The sequence below is a fragment of the Adiantum capillus-veneris genome, chromosome 12 (assembly GCF_014529385.1).
Source record: "Adiantum capillus-veneris isolate H3 chromosome 12, ASM1452938v2, whole genome shotgun sequence".
Lineage (NCBI taxonomy): Eukaryota > Viridiplantae > Streptophyta > Polypodiopsida > Polypodiales > Pteridaceae > Adiantum > Adiantum capillus-veneris.
The window spans coordinates 3772236-3792990 of NC_140942.1; the positions used below are offsets into that span (position 1 = coordinate 3772236).

Sequence of the window (20755 nt, forward strand, 5' to 3'; positions counted from 1 at the left end):
ACTTAGGAGAGAATATCTCATCTTGTTATGCATGAGAAACACGATAAGGAGATCTATCAAGAGTAGCTTTAGGCACTAGCTGAATCATACAATCGTGATTTTCTCTCATGGGAGGGTGGTTGTGATTTCCTCCAGACCCTTCCGTTACCTATTACATATCCTGGTTATTTTGGAGGTGGTTCAGTGTTTCAAGCTATGCTTGGACCTTCCACAGGTTATATGCAAGGGAATGTGTTTGTGACAATGCAAATAGGCATGGTTAACCCTATGTATGGGAACATGGGTGTCCAACCAGGTTTTCAGGGTGCCTATGGTCAATTCAGAGTGCTTGGAATACAATTTGGTATGGCTGGTTTTTCGCAGCCATATGCCCAAAATGTAGATATGACAGGTAAAACATGTTATGTTATGATAGGTAAAATGTAACAGACTTGGACACTCCAAGTCAAGAATCAACCGCGACAGCACCAAATAACCACTTCAAAACAAGTCACAGATCACAATAGATGTACACTGGCCCGACGGAGTTCCGTGCCTAGAGATATTGGCCCCAAAGACTGGCGCCCCTTTCGGTATTTCTTTTTGTATTAATCAATCATCAAAGTACAAGAGAGCGGTTAGGGTTTCACTCTCAGACTCTGCGTCCAGATGCTCTGAGAAGTGAGGCCCTCACCACTAATTTAAAGATTACAAGGGATGCCCAAAAGCAGAGCCCCAAAAGCTTTTAAAATAAAAAGCATCAGTTCTCTCTCTCTTAGAGTCTTTTCTCTTTTTTTATAAAAAAAAAAGCAAAATTTGTGTCACTCATCATTTTTCCCAAAAAATAAAATAAAATAAAATTTTAAAAGCCTCTGCGATTTTCGAGAATTAGGGTTTTTGGCAGAAATTAGGGTTTGCAGGAATTTTAGGTTTTTTGGCAGAAATTAGGGTTTTTGCTGTCCGCCACGTCATCACTTTGTGACATACCCCCCTCTTGAAAGCATTGTAATCTACCGCGATTACGCCTGCAAAACCGACAAAGCCATAAACTGTCTTAGCAGACACTGAGTGTTAGTACCTACGTACTAGGAACACACATCTAGCACTTGTACAAAATCGACAGTCACATCACAGGACATCACAGGACATTCAACATTCATTCGGATCTTAGACCATGATTTATCGGCAATGTAGCTAGCAATCACATCTAGGTCCAATCGGGACCTCATCGATGTCCGATTGACTAACCCCTATTGCAACCATGTCTATTCGAGATCAATCAGACCAAAATGCTGCAGTCATTTCGGCTATCAGTTCCTGCACTCACAAGAAGTCAAGAACAAATCAGTATCATTATTAGGAATTCCATTTCATAAAGTCATCCAACAGAATACTGTCAGCTCTCAGTATTCCCGAAGCTCAAAGAGACATCAGTGACTTTAGTATCAAAATCGAGGCATCTGTTGACAAGGGAGCGGAGTGACTCCCCTCTTATACATCCCACTACACTAGATCTCCGGCCAAGCTGAATTCTGGGTTCCGTTTGGAGTAGACTATGCTAAACCAAAACATCGAGGTAAAGTTTCACAATCGAGGAGTATCTGCTAGGTCCTCCTCCTCCATCCACTTCGCATCAAATGTAGGAAAGTTCTTGAACTAAACCAAGAACCGCCTTTGGACTTTACCTTTCTTTGTATCGTTATGTGCCAAAATCTGTTCAGGAACAAGGATCTCCTCGTTTTCTTCCACTTCAGGTTGCTCATCAGGCTCCCCATCATCAGGCACATCACCCTTAACAGGGTTCAAAAGACTCACATGCAATGCATTATGAATCCTCCAAGTATCTGGCAGTTTCAATCGGAAGGAGACATCATTTATCTTGTCAGTGATCTGGAAAGGTCCGTAGTATCGCATACTAAGCTTTGGAAAAAGCCTCTCCTTTTCCTTTTCTTTTTTAGGCGTGCCTTCTCAAAAGTAAGAGCACCCAATCAATCCTCCTTCAATTTCAAGTCGCGACGATGGCGATCCGCTGCCTTTTTCTGTCGTTCTTGAGACTCCTACAAAGTCTCGCGAACCTTGGCAAAAGCCGTATCCAAATCTCGCGAATATTCATCCGCTTCAAAAATCTAATCTTTCGTGCTCAGGAAGGATGGAACCTTCGCAGCACTTTCAACAATCTCACATGGCGTCTTCCCCGTCGAAGAGTGTATCGTGTTATTCTAGGCAAATTCCACCAAAGGTAAGTTCTTTTCCCATTGAGTCTTCTGATCCGAGATACAAGACTTCAATAAATCTAAAATCATTGAATTGGCAATCTCAAATTCCCCGTAAGTCTGCAAGTGGACAATGTGTCCCAAAAAGTGTATCTCTGGTAGGAAAAATTCACTTTTCTTTGCATTAATCACTAACGTGTGATCTCGTAATGCCTGAAAGACTTGAAGCAAATGATCTCTCTCTTCTGCCTCATTCTTGGAGAAAACAATGATGTGGTCAAAGAAAGTGCCAACAAATAGCCTGTACCCTCGAAAAATCCTATCCATCATCCGGTTAAATGTCGTAGGAGCATTGGTTAAGCCAAAAGGCATCACCAAAAACTCAAATAACCCAAAAGTCGTCGGAAAAGCTGTCTTGTAGACATCTCCTGGCGCTATCCTGATCTGATGATATCCACTCTTCAAGTCAATCCTGCTAAAGCATGAGGATCCTTGCAACCTGTCGAGTATATCATCGATCCTAGGAATCGGAAATCTGTTCTTGATGGTGATTTCGTTGAGAGTGCTATAATGGATGCACATTCTCCAAGATCCGTCTTTCTTCAAAACCAACAACACAGGAGAGCAATACGGTGAAGTACTAGGCTGGACAAGACCCTTTTTCAAGAGGTCTTTCACTTGGTTCATAATCTTTTCATTTTGTACTCGGCTCACACGGTAAGGTGGCCGATCGGTTGCGTGCTTCCAAGTATCAGATCAATGGTTTGATCTTCAGGCCCTCTGAAAAGCAATCGGTATGAGTGTGGAGAAAAATATTGCCGTTCTTTTGATCAGGTCAAAACATATTCAACCTTTATCCAACGTTCAATTCTCTCCCAAAAGAATGAGTAAGAAACTGAAGTTCATCAAGTACAATCTCAAAGTCGCTTTCTCGGCCCGGCAGTCAACCACGGCGTAGTTCTTGTGGTACCAAGGGATCCTGAGTAGAACGTTTCCAACCTGATTTCGACAACATAACGACGCAAAAACCCATGTAGATCAAAAATACATGTCTAGGGCGAATTCCCTCGCTATCTGGAAGCTTTCTGGTGAGGTGTCACAGAAATTCAGCGTGCTGTAATTCTCTGTTTTTCACTGTCGGGTGCCCAAGAGCTTGTACACGCATCCCAAGGCTCTCACAAGGCTCCCCTAGTGTTCCCTTGCAATTTAGGTGTGAAACCCTAAACCTGCAGAAAAACACAGCAGGCTGTAATTCCCTGTTTCGGATCGTTTTTAGCGGAGCGAACACGCCTACGCGTGTCCCAAGGGCTCCCGCACGCAATGGGACAGTTCCCCTGTGAATTGGACGAGTTTTCACACGAGAAAACTCTCCAAACTCGCAATCTTTCGCGATGGAACTGTGCGTACCTATGGGGGATTAGCAATTAGCTAATCCGGTTCCTCTTCAAAAGGCTCTTGCCTTGGCAAACGCGCATAAACCCCCCAGAACTGTACATATTCATCTCAATAGCCCAACTAGTGGGGCATTACCATATGTGCCAAAGGGGGGAGAGAGATGCACGAGAGCAAGTCATTGCGCTACATGAGACATAGGAGAAGGCAAGCTTTCCATTAAAACTGTAGACCTGCACCCACTACTCACACACACACTGTAGGCCACATCCAGTGTAAAAATCAGCCCTCAACCTCATTTGGGCGCCTCCTTGCTAAGGTGTCCTGCAGACTGCTCTCCTCCTGCCAAGTGTCCAGTTTGCCCCTTTGAGTTAATTCCCTAGTTCCCACTCACTTATTAAGTTGTAAGTGACTTGCCGAATAGCCCAAATTCCTTCTAGCGCACACAGGCTTCCATACTCATCAGAATTCAGTGCTAACTAGCCCAACTAGTCCGAAACCGACCGACCTAGACTCCCGATGCGAGAAACATGTTCGGTCGCAGCCGTTTCACACTGGCCATGCAATGTCCACTAGCACCTTTTCAAGGGTTCCGGGGAAAACAAGTAAAAATTAAAATAAATAAAAATATCTAGTACTTATTTACGGAAGGCAACAAGAAAAATACACCTCCTGGTGACACTCCACTCCTTTGTCAACAAATTGCCCCGATTTTTGATACTAAAGTCCCTGATGTCTCTTTTGAGTTTCAAGGATACTATGAGCTGACAGTATTCAGCTGTAATGACTTTAAGAACTGGAATTCCCAATAATATGATATTGATTTGTACTTGACTTGTTTAAGTGCAGGAACTGATATAAGAAATGACTGCAGCATTTCGGTCTGATAAATCTCTATAGACATGATTGTAATAAGGTTTAGTCAATCGGGCATTTGGGAGGTCCCGACTGGATCTAGCTGTGATTGCTAAATACGATGCCGATTAATCATGGTCTGACATTGGAATGATTGTTGAATGTGATTTGTCATGTGATGTCTTGTGATATCAAGTGATGTAATGTGTCGATTGGTACATGAGCTAGATGTGTGTTCCTAGTGCGTCGGTACTAACAGTCAGAGTCTCCTAAGACACTTTATGGCCTTTGTCTGTTTCGCAGGCGTAATCGAGGGCGATTACAATGCTTTCAAGAGGGGGGTATATGTCACAAATTGGTACGTGTCACGGCCTTGGACAATGGGGCAACAGTGGACAGCAGAAAAACAGCCCCAGAGAACCGTTGAACTGTTGACGTGGCACTGTACGGACCTCCGTGATTTGCGGCGTGAATTGTGACAGCATGCTGACGTGGCTGAGCATACGGAATCCCGCTTTTTGCGTTGATTTGCATGAGGGAAAAGCAGTTAAAATCTTACGCAAGCACTTCGAATAGCTGGGGAAAAGTTGCTTTATTTTTAAGTTGTTTTTAAAAGATTGGCAGCTTTTGGGGCTCTGCTTTTGGGCATCCCTTGTAATCAATTGTTGCTAATTGGACTATTTTCTTATTTTTAATGATTAATTTTTTTAAAAGATATTTTATTATGTGCACTAAGAACTGTTAAAAGATTGTAGCTACAGGAACTGCCATCAAGAACGGACAACTCTGATGTGTCATTTGATGGGTAACGGTAAACATCGCAAAGGAGTTTTCGTAAGTTCGGTGGAAAGGGCCAGGTTACGAGTGCCTCTGATGCGTCACATGATGGGTGACGGGTGCTAAGGAGGAAATCCGAACTGAGTAAGAACATACGCATAAGAACGCAAGCACAAGAATAAAGATGGGTTCAATGAAGCTTTCTACGAAAAGCAGGAACAGTCGCGGGAGGACAGATATTTTCCCGCGAGGAGTCTGTGTCTGCATTGCATCTGTGTCGCGTCCTGCACCCGAGGACGCCTGGAATGTGTCCGTATAGCATTGTTTTCACTAACTGAGTGAGTTTTAAAGTTTGAACAGGTTCACACTTTATTTTATAAAGTGATCGGTCACTTTTAAGTGACCGGCCCCTTTATTAATAAAATAAAGCAAGCAAGGCTCTTAATAAAAAAAAAAGCCAGCGCTAAAACTAAGACAGGGGGCTGAATTGCGATCTCTCTCTCTCCTCACTCTAGAAAACAATATTCTCTCTCCTCTCTCTAGGAGCGCCAAGCTCTGCTTTTGGACCCCTATTCCTGCCGGGTGTCAGACCCTATAATAGGGTAGCCAGCGTTTCAGTTTGGGAGAGCCGGAAGCAGAGGAAAGTGCAGGCGCTGGGATTCTGGAGTAAAGCCTGGCGACAGAATTTGCAAGTGTTCGCGTGGCGACTGAGTACGGAGGTCGATTCTCCGAGCAAGGAGCGACAGGTATAAGGTGTTGATACGCATTGAGAATTGTTGCTCTGTGTGGTTTGTTTTGCAGGAATCTCCCGTCTTACGGGAAGGCCCTTCACGGAAAGTACGGCTTCACGCCTAAGTCCCTTACGGGAAAGTACGGCTTCGGGCCTAAGTCCCTTACGGGAAGGAACGGCCTTGTGCCCAAGCCCTTTTACGGGAAAGCACGACCTACAGGTCTAAGATTACAGAACGGAGGGGTTTCCTCGTGTTCTCGTGCTTGTATAAGAATTCTCCCTGAATAAAAGAATACTCTTAACGGGGGGGGGGGGACCAGCCCATCTTCTGGTCCCCAATACTGTGTCGATCTTCTCCCTTCTCTCATGTTTTCAAAAAATTATAATTTTCAGATTTTCTAAGTGCTCGTGTACGCTCCCGTTTTGTGACAGTGGTATCAGAGCTCGGACTCTTCTCTTTCTCTCCAAAGAAGGACGATTCCGAGAAGAACGGGAAGAACCATGTCGAGCCAAGGGAGAAGCGTTGAAGAGGAGCTTCAACAAGTGCAAAGCTCAGCTTGCGGAGTTGCAACAAATCTTATTGTTGCCAGACGTCCAAAAGCTCTTGGGCGGAATGAAGAAAACGAATGGAACTGATGCAGTCAAGCATCCAGACAACACTGTTGGCGTGAGACCACAAGAGGCAAGAGAAGAAGAACGTGCCGAGGTGCACAAAGGATCTTCGGATCGGAATGAACGGCCTACTTCAAGGAAAGGCCATGAAAAAAGCGCTCTCTCTGCTAGACGAGAGCAAGGACATCTCTATCTCATCTCCATCTTACTCTCCTGATTATACTTCTACTTCTCGATCATCTTGTCAGAAGAAGGAAGCAGCTACTACCGCCACTACCATACATCAACCTAAAGATAAGCCTCGATTCAAGAAGCAAGGTCGCAAGTCTCAACATCGCATGAGAGTCTTCAAATCAGGCGACAAGGACATCAAGTTCGAAACCTACAACGGACGGAGAGACATCTCCAAAGCACTGTCCTTCATCAGACAGTTTGAAGTCGCCTTTACCAATGGGCACTTCAAAGAAAAATCCAAATTACGCCATGTGGGGATGCACCTCAAGGAAACGGCAAGTAATTGGTGGTTAGCCAAGATTCTGGAAGGTTCTCAGGCCAGAACTTGGGAGAGCTTCAAATCTGAATTTTATGAACAATTTCTTCCGCCTGACTTCGAGCAGGATATACGGAAGGAATGGGACTGGCTTGCCCAGAAGGAACATGAAAGAGTAACGACTTATGTGGACAAGTATTGGTCGGTTCTTCTCAAGGTCACTCCCTTCATGAAGATTGCCGACGAGGAAAAGAAACGAAAGTTCGAAGCGGGTCTCCAACCGCAACTTCGAAAGAGTATGAAGGTGTATCCGCATGATACTCTTCAAAGGATGATGGAGTCAACAATCATTGCTGAGGATTTGCACTCAACTGGGATGCCCAGAAAGATGGAGCATAGCACCTACCGTGCAAGACAAAGAGAGGTCTACGATGACCAAGGGGGCCAAGGAAGAAAACGTCCTCCATCTAGGGACGATAATCATTCTAAGAAGCCAGAGGGCACTGGCAAGCGAACTAAGTATCTTTCTCCTACTCAACTTCAAACTTTCAGGGAGGAAGGAAGATGCTTCTACTGTGGCGAGAAAGGACATATGAAACCGGACTGCCCGCTAAAGCAGCAACGGCAAGAACAAGCCTCTACGAGGCAAGAGAAAGCAAGGAAGGAACCCGCACCACCAAGCTCGAACTCAATTCCAGATGTTCAAGGAAACACAGAAACAGAGAAAGGGAAGCGTCAACTTCTGAAGGGCTGGGGGTCTCTAAACAACCAGCGAGTACTGATTCTTTATGATCCAGGATCCACGGATAACTTCATCTCCCTGGATACTGCGGAACGATTGTGCCTCACACCGGCTCAACTTGGCACACCGATTACATCCGGATCGGCATTCGAGGGGTTGACAACCAATGCAACTCTCGTGCAAGGACAGCTCAATCTTCGGATTGGCGAGTACAAGGACCGCGAATCATTTTTGATGGCACCTATCGAGGGATGTGATATCATCTTGGGTATGCCATGGCACTTTCACATGACACCTATTCCCGATTATGTGGGAAAGACCCTCACTTTTGATCATGGGGGTAATAAAATAAAGATTCAAGCTGATGCAGGAGATTGGCAGTTCCCAATTGTAAGCCATATCTCCATTAAGAAAGAAATGAAGAAGTGTGTTTCTGCTTACTTGATTTTTGCAAAGGATAAAACTAGTACAGACTCTCTCTCTAGTCTGGAAATCAAGTGTCTTCAATTTATTAAAAAGTACAAGGATTGTTTCACGGAAACACTTCATGATGGACTCCCTCCAGTACGCCCAGAAGATCACCGCATAGATATCATACCGGGTAGCTCGCCTCCCAATCAACCCCCTTATCAGGTAAGTCTTGCTCAGCAAGAGGAAATTTTGAAGCAAGTCAACGAGCTTCTAGAGAAAGGGTTAGTACGGCCGAGTGCTTCACCCTACTGCTCTCTAGTTCTATTGGTGCAGAAGAAAGATGGCACGTTTCGAATGTGCATAGACTATCGGTCTTTAAACAAGATCACAATCAAGAATCGCTTTCCGATCCCTCGGATTGATGATATACTTGATAAGTTGCAGGGTGCAAGTGTCTTTAGTCGCATAGACTTAAACAGTGGGTATCATCAGATACGGATCGCCCCCGAGGATGTCCAAAAGACTGCTTTCCGCACAACTTTTGGACTATATGAATTTTTGGTAATGCCTTTCGGCTTGACCAATGCTCCTGCGACCTTCAATCGCATGATGGACCGCATTTTCAGCCCCTATCGAGCTTTTACAGGAGTATTCTTTGACGACATACTCATCTTCTCTAAGTCAGAAGAGGAACATCGGAAGCACTTGGACTTAGTGTTGCAAGAATTGCGAAAGCATGAGTTGCATGTGAATGCAAAGAAGAGCGAGTTCTTTCTCTCTAAGAAACACTATCTCGGTCATATAGTCTCCCACAATAAAGAGAGTATGGATCCTGCCAAGATCCGAGTGGTAGAAGATTGGCCTATTCCCACTACGGTACATGATGTACGTAGCTTCCTGGGATTATGTTCGTATTATCGAAGGTTTGTCTGAGGATTTGCTCATGTAGCAGGACGCCTTCATGATTTGACAAAGAAGAAGATTCCTTTCAGATGGGGATCGAGACAACAAGGAGCTTTTGATCGGCTCAAGTACTTACTAAGCCATGGACCTATTTTGATAGTGCCTGACTTAAGGAAACCATTTGAGGTTCACTGCGATGCTTCAAGTGATTGCATCGGGGCAGTGTTAAATCAAGAAGGCCATGCAATGGCTTATGAAAGCAAACGGCTTAAGGATGCAGAGTTGCATGCATCAATCTACGAAAAGGAACTCACGGCTGTGATTCACGCCTTATCCAACTAGAAGCACTATCTTCTAGGAGCGGATTTTGTGATCAAGACTAATCACTAGAGTTTGCGGTATTTTCTTACGCAAAGGAAACTATTTGAAAAGCAGATGAGATGGGCAAACTTTTTGTCTATGTTTCACTTCCAGATCCTTCACACGGTTGGGAGTAAGAATGTAGTCGCAGACGCATTGTCTAGGCGGCCAAGGGTGAACGCTATCCCTTCGGTGTATCACCAAGAATTAGAAGCACTACCGGATTTGTGTCCGAATGATCCAGACTTCTCCACCATTTGGGGAAAGCTACATCGTGGAGAGAATGAGTTTCCCTATTCCATTCGGGACGGTTTTCACTGAATTAGCGGCGCGATCTAGATTACACCCAATTGGATGGGACCATAAGCAGAGGCAGTTCTAGCGGCACCCGGCAGTGACGTGGCCATTACACCTGTCATTCGCAAACTTTGGTTGCATTGTCAAGGGTATTTGGGGCACAAGGACTTCTACATAATGCCCTTGGAAGGTTGTGATGTTCTCCTTGGAGTCCCTTGGTACCATAAGAATAACGACGTGGTCGATCATCACGCGAAGAAAGCGACACTAACTAGTGAAAAGGGCAGAACCATTGTCTCAATGTGAAACTTAAGGGAGAGTCTGTCCCTATTGTATCCGCTTCGGCCGTTTCAAAATTAATAAAATCCAGTCTGTTTGTTTACTCGATCTTTTTGAAAGAGTTGAATGATGATCATAGGACAAATACGTTTGATCTAGAAAAAGAACGCCAAGATTTTCTACACACTCATGCCGATTGCTTTTCTAAGGGCCTGTCAGGCGAGTTGCCACAAGATCGTCCTCCTGAGGATCATACCATTGATCTGATACTTGGAAGCACGCCACCGAGCCGGCCACCTTACCGTGTGAGCCACGCCGAGAATGAAGAGATTATGAACCAAGTGAAAGACCTCTTGGAAAAGGGTCTTATCCAGCCGAGTACTTCACCTTACTGCTCTCCGGTGTTGTTGGTTTTGAAGAAAGACGGATCTTGGAGAATGTGCATTGATTATAGAGCTCTCAAAAAAATCACCATCAAGAACAGATTTCCGATTCCTAGGATCGATGATATTCTTGACCGACTACAGGGATCCTCTTGTTTCAACAGGATCGATTTGAAGAGCGGATATCATCATATCCGAATCAGGCCGAGAGATGTATACAAGTCAGCTTTTCGGACGACCTTCGGTTTATTCGAATTTTTGGTGATGCCTTTTGGCCTTACAAATGCTCCAACGACCTTTAACCGAAGGATGGACAGGATTTTCAGAGAGTACAGATCTTTTGTTGGCACTTTCTTTGATGACATTATTGTCTTCTCCAAGGATGAGGCAGAACATAAAGCACATCTGCTCTACAGGTCTTTCAAGCATTGCAAGATCACAAGTCGGTGATTAATGCAAAGAAGAGTGAATTTTTCCTACCAGAGATACACTTTATGGGACACATCGTCTCAGCAGCATGAGTGCGGATGGACCCGGCCAAGATTGAGACTATACGTGATTGACCCGATTTGAAGAATGTCCATGAAGTTAGAAGCTTCTTGGGCTTATGTTATTATTACCGGCGGTTCATTAAAAAGTTTGCAAAGGTTGCTTCCCCTTTGCATATCTTGACACAGAAAGAAGTCCCTTTCTCGTGGGGACCCACAGAGGTGACTGCCTTTCAGACTTTGAAAGAGAAATTCACTACAGGACCAATTTTCAATTTGCCGGATTTGCAGAAGTCATTCGAAGTATATTGTGATGCTTGTGGTCGTAGTCTGGGTGCGGTCTTAATGCAAGAAGGCCATGTCATTGCCTACGAGAGCCGATTGTTTTCAAGGCCGGGATTGACAGCACAGATATATGAGAAAGAGCTTTTGGCGGTTATCCATGCTCTTACTCAGTGGCGACATTACCTACTCGGAGCCGATTTAACGGCCTTCACAGATCATCATAGTTTACGCTACTTCTTGTCACAGAAGCAACTATCGGAAAAGTAAATGCGGTGGGCGAACTTCCGGATTGTCCATGTACAAGGACAGAAGAATTTGGTGGCAGATGCTTTGTCCCGAAAGTCGTTGGTTCTGGCTATTTCCACGATACACCATAGAAGCTTCGAGGATATGGTCGATCAGTATGCCACAAATACAAATTTTGCAGACATATTCAGTCGAATTCAGAATAAGGAGGTAGTAGCGGGATATTCCATTCGGGATGGCTACTTGATGAAGAAAACGATGTTTTCTTCATCAAGGTGGTTCTAATTGAATGCCACTGTCCACCATTTACGGGTCACCGCGGCATTGATACCACCTTGCAAGGTATGGAAAAATACTTCTTTTGGCGAAGACTCGAGAAGGATGTGGACGATTTTGTATGCAGTTGCTTGGTATGCCAGAAGGTCAAGTTTGATAGGCATAAAGCACAGGGATTGTTACAGCCTTTACCCAGTCTAGATACCATCGTGCCCACTTTGATCTCTCGAAGACTCAGAGTGGGCACGATGGTATCTAGACTGTTATTGACAGATTTAGCAAGCAAGCTCATTTCATTCCAATGAAGAAAACAGTCAAGCCGGATCACTTAGCGAGACTGTTCATTGCCCAGATATTCAGATTACATGGCATGCCTGAGACAATAATCTCTTACAAAGATCCCCAATTCACAAGTTTGTTTTGGAAGGCTATTTGGGAGAACATTGGCACGCGGTTGCAATTCTCGTCATCTTTCCACCCGCAGACAGATGGGCAGTCTGAGATTGCAAATTCAATCGTTCTGGAATTATTGAAGTCTTACATTTCGATTCAGAAGACTCATTGGGAAAAATATATACCCTTGGTGGAATTTGCCTACAATAACACGATTCACTCTTCGACGGGGAAGGCGCCATTTGAGATTATTGAAGGTGCTTCGAAGGTTCCACCCTTCTTAAGCATGAACGATAAGATTTTTGAAGCCGCCCAGTACACGAGGGACTTGGACATAGCTTTTGCCAAGGCAGGAAAGACACAAAAAGGCAGCAGATCAACATCATCGCGATTTGAAATTAAAGGAGAACGATTGGGTGCTCTTACGTTTTGAGAAGGCACCCCTGAAAAAGAAAAAGGGAAAGGAGCGGCTTTTTTCAAAGCTTAACATGAGATACTATGGACATTTCCAGATAAAAGAAAAGATAAATGATGTCTTTAGACTGAAGCTACCCGATACTTGGAGGATTCATAAATCTCCTGAAGCCTTTTAAAGGCAATGTGCCCGATGATGGGGAGCCAGATGAGCAACCCGAAGTGGAGGAAAACGAGGAGATACTCGTTCTAGAACAGATATCAGCACATAAAGATAGAAAGATAAAAGGTAAAGCGATAAGGCGGTTCTTGGTTAAATTCAAGAACTATCCCGCATTGGATGCGAAGTGGATGGAGGAGGAGGACCTGGCAGATACTCCTCAAATTGTGAATCTTTACCTTGAAGCATTCGGTTTAGCATAGTCTACTCTGATAGAACCCCGACTTCAGCTTGGGCGGAATTTGGTGCAGCGGGCTTGCACAAGAGGGGAGTCACTCCGCTCCTTTGTCAACAGATTGCCCCGATTTTTGATAATAGAGTCACTGATGTCCCTATTGGGTTTCAAGGATACTGTGGGCTGACAGTATTCTGTTGTAATGACTTTAAGACTTTGGAATCCGTGACAATATGATATTGATTTGTACTTGACTTGTTTAAGTACAGGAACTGATAGACGAAATGACTGCAACATTTCAGTCAGATAAATCTCTATAGACATGATTGCAATAAGGATTAGCTAATCGGGCATCTGTGAGGTTTCGACTGGATCTAGATGCGATTGCTAAATACATTGCCAATTAATCATGGTCTGAGATTCGGAATGAATTTTGAATGTGATTTGTCATGTGATGTCCTGCGATGTGACTGTTGATTGGTACATGTGCTAGATGTGTTGTTCCTAGTGCGTCGGTACTAACAATCAATGTCCGCTAAAACAGTCTATGGCCTCTGTCTGTTTTGCAAGCGTAATCGAAGGCGATTACAATGCGTTCAAGAAGGGGGTATGTCACAAATGGGATGACGTGACTAGACCCGGACACACACATTGCCCGGACAAATGACATGTGGTAGCCTGGTACAAAAATCCTTGAAAAAGCCCCGCATAGTGGCCATCCGTACAGATTTCCGGGATTTGCGGCAGAAAAAGCGATGACATGACACGTGGCAATTGTACAAATTTTCGTAAACTGCGCTGGCTGATTTTGAAGCTTTTGGGAATAACTACTTTTGGGAACTATTGCTTTTGATTTTGAAGCTTTTGGGGCTCTGCTTTTAGCATCCCTTGTAACCTTTATAATGAACCCAAGGGGGCTCACTCTGCAGAGCATATGGACGCAGAGTCTGAGAGCGAGCACCCGTGGGAGTTGTGCTTTTCTCTAAGATTGATATATAAAGAAATATTGAAAGGGGCGCCAGTCTTTGGAGCCAATACCTCTTGGCATGGAACTACACTAGGCCGTGTCGACTCAAATGTGAATTGTGAACTGTTTTGAAGTGAATCTCTGCTGAGTCGCGATAGAATCTTGACTTGGGGTGTCCAAGTTTGTTATACCTAGTTCCCACCAACTTATAAAGTTGTAAGTGACTTGCCAAGTGGCCCAGATTTCCTTGTGGCGCGCACAGGCTTCCATGCTCATCAGACTTCAGTGCTAACTGCCCGACCAATCCCAAACTAACCGACCTAGATTCCCAATGTGAGAAACCCATTCGGCCACAACCGTTTCACACTGGCCGTGCAATGTCCACGTGCACCTTTTCAAGGGTTCCAAGAAAACAATTAAAAATAAAATAAATAAAAATATGTAGTACATATTTAAGGAAGGCAACAGGAAAAATACATCTCCTGGTGACAATAGACAGCACACTGCATCATTTACAATGGAGGGTCTCCTTTTTGGGTTTAAAACAGGTAATTTTCTACTACCCCCCCCTCCCCGCCCCCCCCCCCCCCCAAAAAAAGGGAGAGGCACCCTTGGATAGAGGCCTTCCTCAGCAACCCTCTTCTAAAAACATATCCACATGGCCCCAACAGAAACAAAAACATTTGCTGCTGCCCTAACCCAATTACCATAAGCACCAACCCCACCATCCACCAGGCAATTCGCATGCAGGTGTTCCTATTGCAAGAGATCAAGGAACTTCACGGAGAGTTAACATCGATCACACACGAACACAGTAAGAGCACAAAGATCGCAGAAAAGGCAAGATGCGAGAGTAGGGAGACAGTACACAACATGCAGGAAGCCACCACGGCACAAACAGACATGAATGGACAAGACAACATAAAGCAAATCATTGCAAGTAAAATCAACCCACACTATTAAAGAGGTTCTTTAAAAAGAACAAAAAGCTTATAAACCATCATCAGGGTGGCATGTCTCCCACTTGGTTGGGATAGGGAAGGCTTAAATGAAGAATCATAACGAAAGGGACTACATTTTATCCACACGTGCACTCAAATAACAACCCATGCTAATAGAAGTAAAAGGAAAGCAGACGAGCAACTATTTTCTCTCTCAATGACAAAGGGGCACGATACCATATACTTTGAAAAAAAAATACCCTAGGAAAATATACAAGAACAATTATAGGGGGAAAATCCCACAAGATAAACTGTAAAATACATAACCATGGAAAAAGCCCTATCTAAGTACACTTCGTGCAGGTATGACAAACCAACTCAGATTCAGCCAGACATAGCCACAAAACAGTGCTCACTTTCTAATATGCTCCTGGGAGAGATCACAACCACCACCGGACAGGAGGTAAATAACTAACAAATCTTTCCTTAGAAGATATTCTTCTTTTCTACCTCTTGAATGTTTACCCCTTGTATATGCATCCCTATAAAGCTGAAGATCCGAACCATCCAAGGTAAGAGATCAAGGAACTTCACGGAGAGTTAACATCGAGCGTTTTGGAAGAATGAGGCTCAAAGGGCGGACAGTTCACACAAGGGGAGATGGACCAGGAACAGTAGCCGGCAGGAGGAGAGGATGCAACTAGAGGAGCTGCAGCAGCAGCTTTCAAGTCAGACCTCGCCGATCTATCAGACAAGGCATAGGATGATATACACGATAAGAGACTACTATTACTTATTGGAAGGCTACTGGCCTATGTCACGCTAGCCCAGCAAGAGGTGCAGCTTGGAGGACTCCTCTACACTGTAATATCTTTTAGACTTCTATCGTTCACTATATTTTTGTAGCTTCTTTTTGTAATGTCCCTTTGTATAGTCTCTTGGCTTTGACCCTCAACCCTTGGGCCTTGTGCCCTCTATTGTTTCCCTTTTAAAAAAACTTCTTTGTTCAAACTTTAATGTTCATTGTCTCTACCTTTTGTCATCTTTTTGTCCCACGAGAGTTAAACCCATATTGTATCTGATCTCTCTAAACGTATGTTTTGCATAGATCCTTACTTGTGCCTCGGTCTTGACAAGTATTATAGCAATGGAAGAATACTACACTTGATCAATAGAATAGTAGGAAGCTTTTTAAATTCTGTTATGATAGTGTAAAACATAATAAATGTACACAATGAGCGCACCATTGAGCTTGCTTTTCTATAGGCCCCATGAACGTTGAAAAAATTTGCAACACAAATCTAACCATGAAATGGCACAACAAACCTTTGAAAGTAGATGGCTGCATAACATAAATTGTAGAAGTTCCATCGCTTCCAAAGATAACTTTTCCATCAGTAGCCAATCCCCATCCATCTTTCATTGGGTGTCTAAAACTTCCTAACTATGTCAAACTGGACACGGTTGGATACTGCTACGCATTAATAAAAGAAAACAAAAGTTCAACATACCCTTGAGAGAGTATCCGTGTCATAAATAAAACCAGATGTTATCCTCCAAGCAACTTGAAACAATCTGCAAAGCACCTAATAAGGCTTATACTAAAATTTTAAAGTGGGCAAAGAAAAGACTGTAAGATAAGGATGTATGCACTCCTAAATCCAATGACAAAATACCTATGATCCAACAAGGTAAGCCCTTCACCAAAATACTTGTCTTCCATTTGGTGCAATTGTAACACCTGATAAAGAGAAAGTAAGTTGACCTCTTTCAATGATATGCACAACGTACGTTTTTACATTTAAGATGACAGAAACTTCACAGGCAAAGATAATATATTAACACAGAATTTACTTATGAGAATATGTCTAGCAAGAGGAATATCTTATATATCCATGATGCATCCCCTACTGGTGTCATTAAATTGCTGAAGCAAGAGAATGAAGGGGAACTATAGTGACTTCCAAAGTTCAAAGTAACCTTGTCACAAGTAGCCAAAATCAATTTTGTAGATGTACACTAGCTTAAAGCTGAAATGCACACATAATCTTTGTCACTTTATCTTTGTCAACGAAGTCAACTACATTTAGCAATAGGCCCAGTAATACTATGTTTCTTGCCAATATCACAAGCCCATTTTGCAAAAGGATATCGCCATGAGTCATAAATGCAATATAGAATATTTAGCATGGAACATTTAGCAAGAGGTCCAATAATGCTATGTGTCTTGCCAATATCACAAGCCCATTTTGCAACACCACGAGTCATCCATATGTAACATGATCATATAGTTTAACCTTACATTGAGCCAAATTTTTCAGCTTGGGCTACATTAATCATATTGAGCCAATGCTCCCTCATGTTTAATGGATGCAACACCAAAATTATCAGAAAACAACTTCAACAGCAAACAAAACCACCTTTTGAATAGACTCCGAGATTAACAATATCTTCAAAGAATACTATAACCATGAGCTATTAATTGAGTGGCATTGTAAACATAGATCCATTCTCCAAGAAGGGGGTCGCCATAAACTCAACTACACATCAAATTCTTTCGCCCACTCTAGATTGCTCCATCCATGGGTCTTACAAATTATCATGTTGCACCATAAGTAAACTCTCTTGAAAAAGTACTATGAATAAGACATTTTACATGGTTTGCTCATAAATGAATAAAATAAAAGATTTGTCCATAAATACTACAACGTATTGCCAACTGCACAAAAAGGTACTCTCTAATTACCCAAGAGTGAATTGGAAGGCTAACAAAAGACATTGTGGTTAACTGAGAACTCAACTCCTTATCCACAAGCTTTACGTGCAATTAAATGTGCAACTAAGGTTGCTTAAGGAACAAAACCTAACTCAACCATTGTGGTTGGCAATGTAGCATAAATCGATGTAAATAAGTGATCTCTCTTTCATGCATTGTGTGCATCTCATACCCTTCATGCTGTGCATTACATGCTCCTATAGAACTGCCTTCTTCTTAATAAAGCCTGAGGAACTGGGTGCATGGAAGTACCAAGGACTGTGAGCCCTGGACTCTGACATGTCTTACACACATACCAAATCAGAAAACGAGCATTGTTCCATGAGATGCAATTCTCACACATCTCTCTAAAGTTTTTCTTTCTTTTAGGTTAATTTGCAGGGCTGTAAATCATGAACATATTTTTATGGTAAAGTCAAATGGCTATGTGAATAGTAATACAAAGAAAAAGGTTCAAGAAGCCAACACAAACCTTTCCAGACTGAACATGCACTTTCCTCACGGATGACTGCAAAATACACTTCAAACTTTAGAAACTACTATTAACCCTTACAAATCCATTAACTCAAAAAGTAATAAATTGCTTACCGAACGATACATCCCCGTGGACTCATATAATGTGTCATTACCTGCATATACGAGACCCTACACAGACATCACACACGTGCACACAAAAAAATGTAACTTGATTTCAAAATTAGATACACTTTTAAGATCCATATGATTTAGAAATTAGGTGGGTGCCGCAATGCATGCACATAAGTGTCCGCGTCATTCAATCTTTCTCAGAACGTTTCAAAAGCTCCACCGACGTCTTCTTGAAGAAACTCATATGTAGGACATAAAAGGTCCTGCAGAAGATGTACCTGGGTGAACGCAAAAGAATCATGATCGTACTCATTCACAACATCAAAAGTGTAAACTCGGTAATCGTTCTTTGCAGTTTGGGCATCCTGATACAAGCAGTTGACATGAGCAAGTTTACGTTCCGATACAGCAAAGGTGATGATGGAGATGGCACTCGCCTGCTTCGGATGCAGAACATGTCGGGACGATACTAAAAAGGCGAAGATTACGAGAAGAGCGAAGAGGAGGGCGCTCAGCACTGTCAGCAAACGGTGGCGCTGCACGTTGACAACAAGAGCAGGTTTCATGGTAGCCACAGTCCTGGAAGAGACGCGCCGTCTTTTCATCTGCTCCGACTCCTACATGGCGCACTCTTTAGTCCTCCGACTGTGGTGGACATTTGGAACTTCGCTTTCCCGGATTTATGACGGAAATACATAAGAGGGACGTTCAACATTAGAACGAGGAAACGAGCGGGGTAGCGAATAGGAACAATGCCCTCATTAACGCCCAGAAGGCGGCACTGCCTGTATAGAGAGAGAGAGAGAGAGAGAGAGAGAGAGAGAGATCTTTGAAGTTTGAATGGCAATGCAAGTGAGAGAGAGAGAGAGATTGGCAAAGCTATTTTTATTACGAAGCCTAAAAAATGTGTACAAGATTTGATAGGCACCGCGTCTATCTGTGACCTCCAAGCAACCAATGCCAACAATATGTAAGTCAAAATAGAATCACTAGTAATTACTGCTATTTTTTATTGGGAAAAAAACCAAAATATCCTTGTAATTTGTGGAACCCAAAATACCCCTCAAATTTTAAAATTTCCATAATACCCTTGTATTTATTTTGGTTGAATTGTTCAAGATTTTCTAATATTTATTCCTTTCTAAAAATTGAGATTCATTTTTGAGTGCTTAACATTTAATTTGTCACAAATTACCTCGCAAAAAACAAGCAATTAGGTCTGAAAATAATCAAGCAATTCATTTCCAAAGCTCACATAACCAACTCAGATTCTAGTTTTAGCATCTTGTATTTATAGACAGACAATCTTCTTATGAAAAGCTACAAATTTTTTATCTTTGGAGAAACTTAATCTCACGACCAGGGGTATTTTGAGAATTCTGAAAACTTTGAAGGGCATTTTGGGAATCTATGACAAAATATTGGCGATAATTTGGGAATTTTTGGAATTTGAGAGGTATTTTGAGAATTTCCACAAATTAGAGGTGCATTTAGTAATTTTTTCTTATTTATTTTATTTACAAATCAAAAGTTTTACTATGTGATGATTAAGCTACTTCCTTTCTACTAATATATAAAACAGAAACGGGTAAAGTTTTAGCGTTCAAATCTTTTAAAAAGTTTTTTTACAAAAATTGAGCTACTATAGTAAGTCACAAACAAATTCACTCCCTACATAGTGCACAAAAACTCTAAAGAGGAAAAAAAAAAGAGGTAATGAACATGAGGTCAATCCTATACAATGTCTCAAGCTCACTCATGTGAGTATGTGTGTGTGTGTACACCTAAGTGTACGTATGTGTGTGTGTGTGTGTGTGTGTGTGTGTGTCTATCTTTATACACATCCTTTTGACACACATCACATTCTCTCTCTCTCCCTTGTTGTCATCCCTCATCACACCCATATCTCTCTCTCTCTCTCTCTCTCTCTCTCTCTCTCTCTCTCTCTCTCTCTCTCTCTCTCTCAAATAGAGAGAGAGTAATGAAAGCTCGAGTCTCGACACCCTCCGGGCGTCCTCGGCCCACGACGTTGTCCACCACCTCTCCTTTTAGCCACCTGGCGTGCTTGAATTGTGGCTTCCAGAATAAAGTAAAATAGATTCGACAGTCATGTTTTCGTTCCATATAACAAACAATAACAACTATGGAGGGTCAAAGTACACAGCTGACAACCGGTGGCAAGTTTTCATTTTTCAAAATCTCTTCTATCTCGCCCGCTTGGGCTTCTTTTAAAAACTTCTCTTATTTTTCTTCTCTCATTCAAGTGTGATAGGTTGGTTATAGTTTTAGTTCCCTCTTAACAGGTTCAAGTTCAAGACTAATCGCATAGATCTTTGAGTCTTACTCCTATGTCGTTAAAAACTTATCTCTCTCTTACAGCTTGAGATCATTTTTAGACTCTCTATCGATGTGATGAAGAGTCCCATTATCATAAATCGGACCAACTTGGGCCAAATTCTAAAAATACATCGAGGAGCTACTTAGCTCTACTAATGTCAAGATGTGGTGGGTATCCTACTAGGAAGGTTGTGTGCTCCCCCACCCTTGTGAGGGTCTAAGCCGT

General features: G+C 42.7%; 1 protein-coding gene across 2 annotated transcripts in view; it reads right to left on the minus strand.

Moving 5' to 3' along the window:
• Window positions 1–18925, minus strand: part of QC (glutaminyl cyclase) — a 54758-nt gene extending 35833 nt beyond the window's left edge. Inside the window, exons 1-7 of one of the 2 annotated variants that reach the window (XM_086524778.1) lie at window positions 18630–18925; window positions 18471–18557; window positions 18193–18249; window positions 18077–18112; window positions 16505–16569; window positions 16340–16403; window positions 16155–16272 (exon numbers count right to left, since the gene is read on the minus strand). In XM_086524778.1, the coding sequence (XP_086380904.1) occupies window positions 16155–16272; window positions 16340–16403; window positions 16505–16569; window positions 18077–18112; window positions 18193–18249; window positions 18471–18557; window positions 18630–18797 (595 nt within the window). In that variant the 5' untranslated portion in view covers window positions 18798–18925. The remainder of the gene's footprint in view (window positions 1–16154; window positions 16273–16339; window positions 16404–16504; window positions 16570–18076; window positions 18113–18192; window positions 18250–18470; window positions 18558–18629) is intronic. The other variant, XM_086524777.1, reaches the window with a different exon arrangement.
• Window positions 18926–20755: the final 1830 nt, after the last annotated feature.